The 12,384-nt window shown below is 25.0% G+C and overlaps 1 protein-coding gene and 1 non-coding gene across 2 annotated transcripts; one reads left to right on the forward strand and one right to left on the reverse strand.

The window, feature by feature from the left end:
- The first annotated feature begins 1,814 nt into the window (after positions 1–1,814).
- Positions 1,815–1,887, forward strand: Trnar-ucu (transfer RNA arginine (anticodon UCU)). The gene has a single exon. It is a non-coding gene; the product is annotated as a tRNA-Arg (tRNA).
- A 5,011-nt stretch (positions 1,888–6,898) lies between these two features.
- Positions 6,899–8,004, reverse strand: LOC145839266 (leukocyte elastase inhibitor A-like). Its single transcript, XM_082946862.1, has 2 exons — positions 7,744–8,004; positions 6,899–7,666 (listed from the first exon to the last, which is right to left on the reverse strand). Exons 1-2 carry the CDS (start codon positions 8,002–8,004, stop codon positions 6,899–6,901), a joined length of 1,029 nt encoding a protein of 342 aa, XP_082802988.1.
- Between the last annotated feature and the right edge of the window lie 4,380 nt (positions 8,005–12,384).

Raw genomic sequence — 12,384 nt, forward strand, 5'->3', positions numbered from 1 at the left:
TAAGTATTTTTAGCTATTTAACACTTTCTGTTTTTAAATAGTTTTTATTATATTGTTAGTTTTCAAATAACTACCAGAAACTATTAAACATAAAAGTTTACAATTTACTTTATATACGCAATGAACTAACATCAACTTTTACAATTCTAAAAATAAAAAAATATAAAACATAAATTGGTCTTTTTAGATAAAACCTCTTAAAAATGCTTTGTTTTTAACTAATTTTACTAGGATATTTCTACAAAATATTTGCACCATTTTACAGAATGCTTAATAATTTTATATAAATATCTAAAGTCATTAATGTATGTCCTTTAGTTTTCAATTCATTATGAGTTATTACTATTATTACTTATCGGCCCTTGAAAAGTATTAAGGTTAAAATTATTTCGGTATTCAGATGTGATAATAAACTAAATTTGTAACATTAACTAAGACATAACTTTGTTTAATACGTTTTTTAATTGTTTTTACTTATAAAATAACTACTATAAATTTTCAATTAATGAATGCATCATAAATGAAAAAATATAACTTTAAATTTTTAATTAGTTTAGTAATTAAAGAAGTTTTCAATACAAGTACATTTCGATGAAGATAAAAAATTCAAAAAGTTTAAATGTGATACTTGTTAGAAAAACTTGGAATATAATTTACAAAAGAGTTCATACAGGAATAAATCATTCAAATGTGAAGACTGTGATAAAGGTTTCAAACAGAAAGGTGATTTGACAAGACACATGTTGGTACATAGTGGTAAAAAATATTTTCAATGTTATGTTTTTCATTAAAGTTTTGGTCTGAAGAATGAATTAAAATGCCATTTAGGAAATCACATTAAAGAAAAAGTGTTCAAGTGTTATTTATGAGACAACATTTTTGCTCTAAAACACAATGTAAAGCCACATATGTTAATTCATAATGTTATAAAATATTCTCAATAATAAGTTTTTTTGAACAATATCAAATAAAGTTATGTTGTCAAAGTTAACATGCGCATACTTATTATTAATTATTTTTTGCTTATTGTTTTTAATTTTTGTTATTTTTAAAGATAAAAAAAATATATAGTAAATCTTATTACGTTGAAAATAATTAATTGTAATAGCTAAACATAATTATATGAACGTAAAAACTTATGATAATTTACAAATTTATAGAAAATTTAAATTTTAAGCTTGTTAAAGTCTTTATACTGAAATAACTTGTATAAAGTTGATAATATAGTTAGTACAAATGATGAAACAACTGTTTTTAGTTTTTTTATTTAAATTTTACTGTTGAATATTACATAAATATACTTTAATGCTACAAAATAAAAGGTTTTAATAAATAAGGTCTTAGTGTTGAATTGAAAAAAGTTACACATTTATTTTGAATTATATTTTTAAAAATAACTTTTTTAACTTTTATTATTCCTAACCTAATGATTCGGTAAAAATTTATATAAAACTGATTAACAATTTGCATTTCTAACGCACATTAAAGAAACATCCACAAAAAATTAAAAATAGTAAAGATGAAAGAAATATTTTACAAATAAATTAAACATAAGAAACTAAAAACATTTGTTAAACTCAAATTTAACTAAACCTAAGTGTATCTCCTGTTTTTATTTTTTGCTGTGTAGTTAAATGTTACTTATACTTCATTTGTTTAAATAATTTCTAAATTTTAATTATGCAGAAAAAACAACACTTAATTTCATTAGATCACTTATATTTGCAAGTTTTATAACTATAAATTTCTTTCATCACACCCAAACATAAATTCATGTTTTAGTTAAATATTAAAAAAGTTGTGTTCTCTCAGTCGTCTGCGTGGCGCAATGGATAGCGCGCTGGACTTCTAATCCAGAGGTTCCGGGTTCGAGTCCCGGCGCAGATGCTTTTTTGATGTTTATGTAATAATTTTTATGAAGTTTATTTGATTAATTTTTATGGAAATATAGTTTCCATAGTATTGAGGTTTTTAGTACATACTTTTGAATATTATTTTTTTTAAGGTTAGTGATGTAAAGAAAAAACTCTTGACGTTTCATATTAAGCTTTTTTGCATAACAAATTTTCTTATTACTAAAAATTGTACCACAAGTGAAAATATTAAAATCAAAACTATAAAAATAAATATTAAAAGTTTATAATTACTATAAAAAGTTATTTTAAAATTAGATTTCAAATATAGTCAAATTACCAAACTAAACTATCTATTAGTCTGACAAAGTTCTGCGAAATAAAAATATTTATATTCCGTCGCTAAATTTAGTTTAAAAAAAAAAATCTAAAATTATTATAAAAAAGATAAAACAATTAATTTTAGAACAATAAAAACGTTATGAGCTTGAAGTAAATCTTTATGTTGAATCGGCTAAAAATATATCAAAGTTTAAATTTTTTTAATATAGAGATTAGGTCATTTAAAAATGCACGTTCTTGGTTTAAATTTTCAAAAAGTATAAAAAACTCGTTTTGTTTTAAATTAACTTATGAATGGGTTCAGGATTAACTAAGTTTGAAAAATTAAACTTCCTAAAGATTTTGTAAAGATTTTTTTTCTTTGAAATTTTTAAAGAGTTTTAAATATATGGCTATAATATTTTTTAAGCATAAACGTTTTAGAAAATGTTATGTTTTTTTTTAAATACTTTAATTATTTGTAAAAAATAATAATAATTTTTAATCAATCTTTATAATTATTGTTGACTTTAAAGATTTTTTCGAAATCAAGCATTACTTGCGTGAAACATTAAATGCACTAAAATTCCTTTGTGTGGTACTTTATCCATGTAAAAAAAATTTAGTCACAAGTTCAAAGGTCGCAATCTTTTAATCCAATATTTATAGTATTTTTGTTAAAAAATCCAAATTAATCTCTATGATTTTATTTTAAAAAAAGTTGAATATTTGCACAAACCGTTTCTTTAACTATTACCTTTTATAAATGCAGAGTAAAGCTAAAAATCACTTTTTAGTTGAAAAACCACTTTTTACATATTTAACTAGAACAATATTTTTCAGTACTTTTAGTGACTTATTTTAAAAATAAAACGAAAAAGTTCCTAGTCTGAACTACTTCAATAATTTGAATTTTAAATAAGTTTTAAGAAATTTACTTCTTATAAGTATAAACAAATTTGAACTAGATACACTGATCACTTAAATTTAAGAATACTTCTACAAACACAGGGGTCGGCAGGCAGTTGGTGGTCGCGGGCCAAATTTCAAGTTTCCAAAGTCTTCGCGGGCCGCAGTTTTAGTTTTAGTGACATTTGAATAATCTTATGGTTTTAGTTTTAGTCACACTAGAGAAAAGTTTTACTTTTATTCACCTTATTATTTAAAATGACTTTTAGCTATACATAGAATGCCTATTCAAATTAATATTTATTAGATTACGATTTACATTGACTAATATACTTTAATAAATATGTACTGTTATTGTTAATAAAATATGTACTTTCATGAGCATTTAATAAGTTAAACTTAATACTTTTTTAATTTTACTTCAACCTAACTATCTATAAAAACCTTACTTGAAAGACAATTTTTGGGTTACTTTTATAAATTTGTTATATCATCAACACTTTTTCATATTTCTAAGAATATTTACTTCGAAAAAAGTTTTTGCGAGCTAAATAATTTACACTTATTAAGAAATTTAGTAATTAGTAAACATAATAAAATTAATACCTGTTTGTATTTAAGAAAGCTAAAAAAAATGATTTAACATAATTAATTCTCAAATACTTTAATAAAGTATTTTATTAGTAATTAGACTTTTACATGGTTGCCACTAAAAAGCAAAATGTCTGATATGTATCAAACCAGCTTAAATTTATTAAAATTTTAAAAAGCTAATAAATAGTTGTTAATCAAGCTTAAATACCTAGTTAAAATATCATCATTATCAAAAAGTACACAAAGTGTAAGAAAACAAGAAAATAAATGCAATTAGATAACTACACAACAGTCATAAAAACTATTCTGAGAATTGGAAGATTTCTTTAAAGTGTTTGAAATAAAAGCTTCACACACACCTGAGTTTTCAAGCTTTTAAAATAGCCTGTTTGTGTAGCAATCCAGTTAATATAAAGTTCACTACATAAAGAAATAAAAATGTTATTTACAGTAAACAAAATACATGCCAAAAAATATAAAACAGCTGTAATGGAAAATTGAGTTTCTTAAACAAGTTTAACAAAAGTATAAAATTTTATTGAGTCATTAGCGAAGTAGAAATTTATTTTTAATTAACCATGATAGCAATTCTTTATTTGCAATAAGAATATTGCATTTCAAAATATTAATTGTAAAATATAAGACGAGCTACAAGAATAAAAAAAGCGTTAGTTAGAAGTTATTGCGAGAAACAATAAAAAAAGATCACGAAAGTCATTTCTGACAAAGCACATTATTATCTTCAGTAACTACAGAACAATCAGAAAAAATTGTTAAGGCAAGTAATAAAGTAGCAAAATTTGTTACCTAAAATGATTTATCGTTTATAATTGAAAACTTTTATAAAGAATTTATGTTGGCGGTAATGAAAAACTTTTCTTTATACCTTTAATGACAACATAAAGTCGTGTTTAGGAAATGCTTTAAGGTTATAAAGTCGCATAAATCAAATTAGGACTTTAATCAAACTGTTAACATGAGAGCACTGATAAAAAAACTATTGCTCATCTGAGAATTTTTATTAGAGATGTTTTTACTAACTTTGACATTTTAGTATAATTAAATAAGCAAAAAAGCCAGCCTGAGTCAACAAAAACATTCCTGGTATTTTTGTATACAAAAAGCAATTCTAGCCAAAAACTTAAAAAATGGCTTAGTTGGCCTGAGATTTGAAGTCTTCAAATAGTGATAGTCTGAGTGTGTGGCAATGTTTAGTTGTTTATTTGCTTGAATTTGAACTATTTTGATTAACAATGTACAAAAATTATAAATTTACCATCCCTATATCTAGTTTATATTAAATAGGTAGCTCGAAAAAAATAGCAATTGTGTGTATTGATATGCAAGGCATAAAAATTAACTTAGCTTGAAAAAAACAATGTTTGAAAAATGGAATGTATACCTAACAAAAACTATATTAACTTATGTCATATATATTGTTTTAACTGTGTCTGTACAAATTTAGATATGACATGTATAAATAACAATGTTAGAAAAGTATGCATAAACTAAACTTAAACTAACTAAAGTATTAAATAAAAAATGGTTTAAAATATGAGCATTTTTTTAAGTTAGTGTGCATAGAAAACTTATAAAAAATTAAAATGTGTCAAAACAAAAATCAAATGAACCTTATTTCTTATTACTATGTTATTTTAAGTGTATTCACACTAAAATATAACATTTACAAATAAAAAAATTATAAAAGAAACTGAGGTATAAAAATATTGAAAAAAATATCTAAGCTATAAAGAAATGACACTTTAGTTAATTACTGTGCATTACTTTTGTGCAAAATGGAAAATATTTGCATTTAGTTTATTTAATAAATAAGTATTATATAACTAACTTATTGAATCCAAACACTCTTGACAATCTTTTTTTCAGATAATTACTTACTGTTTTAAAAAAGAAGTAATTATGAAACTGAGAAACATATCCTGTTAGAACGCTAATCTGACTTTTTCACATTATTAAACTAAAGCAGTAAATACTTGAAATTATTTTAAAATGTTATCGAGAGACTTAAAATCAAACTAATCAAATTAAGTCGAATTACCGAAAAAATTTTAACTAGAAATATAATTTTGCTCAGCGGGCCACATTTACATGCTCGCGGGCCACAAAATTTTCTTTCGCGGGCCGCATTACATTCAGAAAAATAACATGCTCGCGGGCCGCAGATTTACCCTTCGCGGGCCGCAATTGGCCCGCGGGCCGCAGTTTGCCGACCCCTGTACAAACACAAACAAAAGTTAGTTAGTTAAACTTAAGTGTTTCAGTTTAAGTTAGTCAAAGTTTTTCAACTTTAAATCCAAAATAACTACTTTGTTTGACAAAGTTTTTGAGGTAATGATAAACATATTTCATATAAAACTTCCATTAATAATTAGTTTGTTTATTTAAAAAAAGTAAATTAAAATAAATCGTAGATAGTTATGGTTAACACTATTCGTTTTAAGTGTGATGAGTTATATATAATAAGTTACCAAAAACCATTAATTAGAAAAAATATTTGAAAATTAAGGTATTAGAGTTATATATAAGTTGTAGAGTAGTATAGATAAAAAATTCAAAAATATTTTACCTTAGCACTTATATTGACTTTGGGAATAAGAGTTTTATAGAAATTACTTAATACAATTAACATTAGAATTTTATATAACATCTTAAATAACTTATATTTTACGGAATTTTGTAATTTGAATATGATTAACATATGGATTTTATGTAATAAATTTTTTTTTACTGAAAATTTCATAATATAATTAACATTATTATTGTAAAATAGTTACCACTAACCTTCATGCTTAGTTGGTACTTATAATTTATATTATTATTAATGTTGTTATTATTATTATTAAATTTGTGAACTCAACCTCCAAATAAATTTTAATATTAAACGTTGTTTAAAATTTTTAATTATTATCGTCTACACACCGCCTACTCATATTTTTCTTAACCATATTAGAAATATAGCTGTTTTTATTACTTTACCTTATCAATTATGTTTTAATTTTATATGCATAAAGTAACCATAAAAAATAAGTCAATTTTTGTTTTTGTTTTATTAACATCTCAAATTCACGTATATGCGAAACAGAAAACTAATCCTAAAACAATGAAAAAGAAACAAATAAAAACCTTGAATAATAAACACAACTTTTTTTATACAAAAGAAAAACAACTAAAGTATATAAAAAAATTTCATTCCTGAAAATTTACAACGAACTAATTTTTCCCATGAACATATTTTGATCTTTGTACAAAATCATGAACACAAACGGATGATCAACAATGAAATCAGTTGGTTCCGAATCGCAATACGCAATCTCGTCTACTTCAGTTGCTGCAGCAGCTTCAGTTCCTTCTTCACTTGTTTCAATGAAAGCTTTGTGAACTACATTAGACACACAAAGTCCACTTGATTGCATGGACATTGCGCTAAAATTTGCATCTTCATTATCAAAAGCGTCTTTTATTCCTAACGAACGTAGTGTTTCGTTCAAGTTTGCTTCATACTCAATTTTGAACTTTGGCAATTGCAAAAATATATCTTCTCCTATGAAGTTTTTACCTTGTTCGAGGTCTCCAATAGTTTTGACGTCTAGTTTTTTGATTACATTTTTCAATCCAAATCTTTTATCTGGTAAAATTATCAGCATACTGAAATCTGGTTGCTTGTAAGGAATTTTTAAACACTTGAACCCTTTTTCTTCAACAGAAAGATACGAATAATAACCTTCGTCTTTCATCATCTTAACGGTAGATGTTTTCTTTTCTGTACAATGAAATGGAGCATCACTGGTGTTACATGGATCGAACTTATTAAACCAATCACCTTTGAAGTAGATACAACTAACTAGAACACATGCAGTATTTGGGTCCATGTCATTAAATAAATCTGTTATTTTTCCATTAGTACAATTTGCTACCCACTCATTTATAAACGTTTTCGATCTTTCTCCATTGTTTATGTAGTCCAAAGGCTGCATTTGGCATTTAAAAGCTGAGTCATCTTACTTTTGAACTTTGCTACCATCTGAAACCTTTTTGATGGAAATACAGAATTAGCAAGCTTGACTTCTAAACCTTCGGAGCTTAAATTGAGAAGATCATGTAGCGCTTTAAGCTGTCCAAGAAGTTGTTCATCTTTAACAAGTCCTAGTGCCTCTTCAAGCTGCTGCTTTGTTTTCCCATTAGAACCAAGTAGTAGCATTGAAAGAGCAAGCGAAATGCTCAGTGGTGAAAAGAATATGTTCTTATCCTCATCTGTGCTTACAGAAAGCTTTTGAATGAGATTGGCGTTAAACGTGTTGAAATTCATACTGGATTTAAAAAATACCAACCCTGTTTTATACAATTTTATATTTGTAATATCATTTACTTATGTATGTTTATTATTCTGATTTTATCTTACCAATCAAATCATATGTTTACTGAATTAAAGAAATAGTTTATTATGGCCTACTCTGAACTGTAGTAACTAAATGATTTAAGTTATTCTGCACGTTACATAACAATTTAAATTAACCGACTCAACTATTGTAAAAGTATTTAAGGTTTACATCTCAATAAAAAAAAAGAGAAAATTAATTGAAACAGTACCTGTGGGTTTTCTTAGTAAGATTAATAATAAAAAGAATAACAATATAAGAGAAAGTTTTTTTATAGTATATATCCATGTTTTAGTATTTTCAAAACTTCTTTTATCCTTTTATTAAAAAGTATTTCTAAATTCAAAAAACTAAAATAGTTCTGTGGGTTTAATCAGTAAGAATAAAGTTCTAAAAAAAAAATTGTAGAAGTATCTAGTTCATAATAACTCATAATTGTTAGAATTTGTACTTTCAAAATTTAAGTTTTCAATACTTATACAGCAGTGCATCCTTTAAAAAATGATTCATTTTGTATAAGCCCTGCTTTATGTTTACTGCTTAAATGTTTTTGTAAGAAGCATGTCAATATTTTTTAAGGTTGTTTAGCAAGGTTTATGGTATATTAATTAAGTTGACTTTAACTTACATAAATTGCTAAGAGCACAAACAAATTACTTTATTATGAATGTACTACATTCTACAATCTTTAAATAAGTGATTTACAATGATAAATTCAATTTATTATATGCTCTACTATGACTTTTTCGACACTTTTAGCGCCAATGATCTACATTTTTTCGTTCAGAGGTAGATATTAAAGCAATATAATTAAGTTAGAAAATAACTGATATAGTATTATTTAATATTTTCATGCAATTTTTAACATCAAGTATGGTTTCAGACTAAGTTCTTGACAAATGTTTTTTTTTTGTAGATCTACATAAGGGGTCAGCAGCTTTTTATATACCAAATTTTTTCTCTTGGCCTACAGTTATTAGTTGTAGTAATCATCAAAAAAAAATACCATTTTTATCAAAAATTATGTAAACAGTCAATAAAAAAGATCTAGTAATTGCAAATTGTGTTTTTTACTTATCTATTTTTTGTTGTTAATTTTTTGGTTTAATAAAACACAAAACCTTACTAGCTTTATATATATCATTTAAGCAATGTAAAACAAAATAAGTTGTATTAGTTTATGTTATGATGTTTAAAACCAGCGTATTTTAACTGTGTTATAATTAAGTGAGACCCACCAATGTTTTAACTAGAATGATAGTTTTTTTCCTAAATATATTTGGTTAAAGGAAATTATTTAGCTTGTCGTAAGCTTTTCTTTTTTATGGTCGTTGAGTTCTTTACTTATTTAATTTTAACAAGTTATAGCAAAAGCAATAACGAGTATTAACATTTTGAGTGTTATAATTAATTCCAAAAATATACCATGTAAATTGTGCAAATGTTTTGTACAAATTTTTAACGATTTTGACTAAAACTTGACAACTAGAAGAATTAGTGACCTAACATGAAATTTTAAGGAGTTGTTTAGATTATTTAAAATATATTACTATTAATTTAGGGATGGATGGATAAGAGATTAGACCCATGACAGTAACTAGGAGAAAGGGATTATTTTGAGGCATGAAAGCTACAATCAAGATCGCACAATTGCGCGCGAATCGCAGCTTTTTACTTTCTCTACGAAGCAAAACCGAAAAGTAACGGAGCTTTCTGAGGCTTGAATTTAGTTTAACTAGGGAAACAGGATCAAACTAAAGGGCGCTAAGCGCGTTTAAGTGCGAATTTAAGTAAAAATTAGAATAATCTAAGCTCGCTTACATCATAATTAACATAAAGTAAAACTATACATTAATATTAGACAATATCACGCCTTATGATGTATTACAAAAATAAAAACAGTATACTGATTTTTTTTGCTTACGTAAAACAGGTTCCTTGATAAAATAAAAACAGCTACTAGTTTAATCAAATTTAAAACATTACTAAAAGTTATAATAATTTTAAACATTTTTAAATATAAATTATGGCTTCTGACCAACACAAAAAAATCAATATACATGAACAACTATTTATTTTTCAAAGCTGGAGTAACTTTTGACTCATTATAACCCATAGTTATGTTGACCATATTGGTCCGAAGGGGAACTCTTTGGTTATTCCGTTTTGTTTGGAATAAAATAAATAGTTAAAACTAAACTTACCGCTAGAAGTTGCCAGTTTCAAAAGTATTTTACAATATTGTTAAAAATGTTTGTATTATGTTTATTTATATTAAACAATGTATCAGTAATGTATCAGTATCTAAATGACCTCCTTCAAAGTACATTGGTAAAAAGACTTTTAAAGTCAGACGACGCAATAAACGTATTATTATACCTCTTACTTTGTCAACGAACGTAAAGCAGTCTATTAAACAATCCGCTTAAAAGTATTTCAACACTTGTCCTAAACTCAAGCTTAAAACCTTTGCAAGTTTATGCTGCGCTGAGTTTACTATACACTAAATGGACCTCAAAGGATTGTTATTCTTTAATACAAACGTAGGGTAACTGAAATATACTTAGTTTTATTGAGTTTGTCTGCCTTATCTATTTATTCTATAACTACTTGTCAGTAATTTAATAATAACTAATTGTTTATATTTCATTTATATTTAGCTGTTCCCTAGCAATACCTTCTTAATAGAGTTAGTGGAAAGTTTTATATAATAACAGAAAACTAAAAAAAACTACGAAAATCATTCCTAATTAGCGAAAAATATCCATGACAATCAGCTTTTGCAGAGTTTTTTTACTTTTATAATTTGGTTAACACTCGATTATTTTGTTTATTTGTTAATCTTCCTAAACGATCTTTAGGTTTTCAATATTAGATTTATCATAATTATAGTTATTATCATTTTAAGTTTTTTGTATGCAAAATTTATAATGTATACGGTTTGTTAAAGTTATGAGTAATGATTTTTGAGTGTCAATATTTCGGGCTTACGTTTATTATTAATTTAAAACAAGGTTTGATTTAATAAATAAGAATTAACCGTTATTTGATAGTTATATAAAAAAGGGTCATATTAAATTCACAAATAAGTAAATTGATATAATAGTTTGTGTGATAAATTAGACAACTAGATGTACACATTTTTGCTTTCGTAATAAGAACTAAATGCAAATACACTTTACGTTTGAATTTATATTATAAACGTTCAAAAATGTAAGATCTGTTATAAATGACATTTTACAATTTTAGGACTTAAGACATAAGCTTTTTTTTACTTTGCACGGATCTTCTGCCATTAATATAACTTATGATAATGAAAAACGATAAATTGTATAAGTATTTTTAATATTTTATAAAAATTAATTTGGTATTATTAGAAAATTTTAAATCATTTTATAATCAATTGTTTTTACTAACTGATCAAACCACATCAATCTCAGTCATTAAAATTTTTTAAAACTACAAACCTAAACTAACAAAACAAATATTAAAAAAAAAATACTTATTTTAACTTATTATTTTCTGGTTGGTCACAGAATATTTAAAATTATTTCTATTTCAATTTTTACTTTAATTTAATTATTACACTAAAAATAGTACTTTAAAGATATTTTATTATTATATTAGAAGAAATCATTTTACTTTTTTAATTATAAAAATACAAATACAAAACACTGACTGACACTTAACTATTGGGTTTTTTTTATGTCTCATTGAGAATTAATTTTAAAAGGGTATCTTGTAGTTTTCCGATTATCTTAAACCAAAGAGCGTAAAATTGAGAGTGTTGAAATGTTTTAATTTCTTAAACAAAGACGAAGATTGTACAAAAACTACTGCATGTAAAACTTTTCATTTATGATGAAGTATTTATGATGATTAGTATAATTTATGATGAAGCCAGTTTTAAAACTATTTTGAAATCATTCGGTTTATTTTAGGTTGACTTATATTAAACAATGTATAAGTATCTAAATGACCTCCTTCGAAGTACATTAGTAAAAAGACTTTTAAAGTTAGACGACGCTAAAAAACGTATTATTGTAATTTTAATTTTGTCAACGAACGTAAATGAATCTTTTTAAGAATACGTTTAAAAGTATTTAAACACTTGTTTGGGACTCAAGTTAAAAACTTTGCCTTTTGTGCTGCGCTGAGTTTACTATAGATAAAATGGATCTCAAAGGAGTGTTATTCTTATGAATTCTAATTAACTGTTATTCGCTAATTACAGTAACCTCTCGCATCTTTACGCACTCTCGTTAAGTTACGCATTTTAGAATTCTTAAAAATTTGAATGACAATGAATT

This window comes from Thalia democratica, chromosome 6 (assembly GCF_965202585.1).
Source record: "Thalia democratica chromosome 6, ktThaDemo2.hap1.1, whole genome shotgun sequence".
Lineage (NCBI taxonomy): Eukaryota > Metazoa > Chordata > Thaliacea > Salpida > Salpidae > Thalia > Thalia democratica.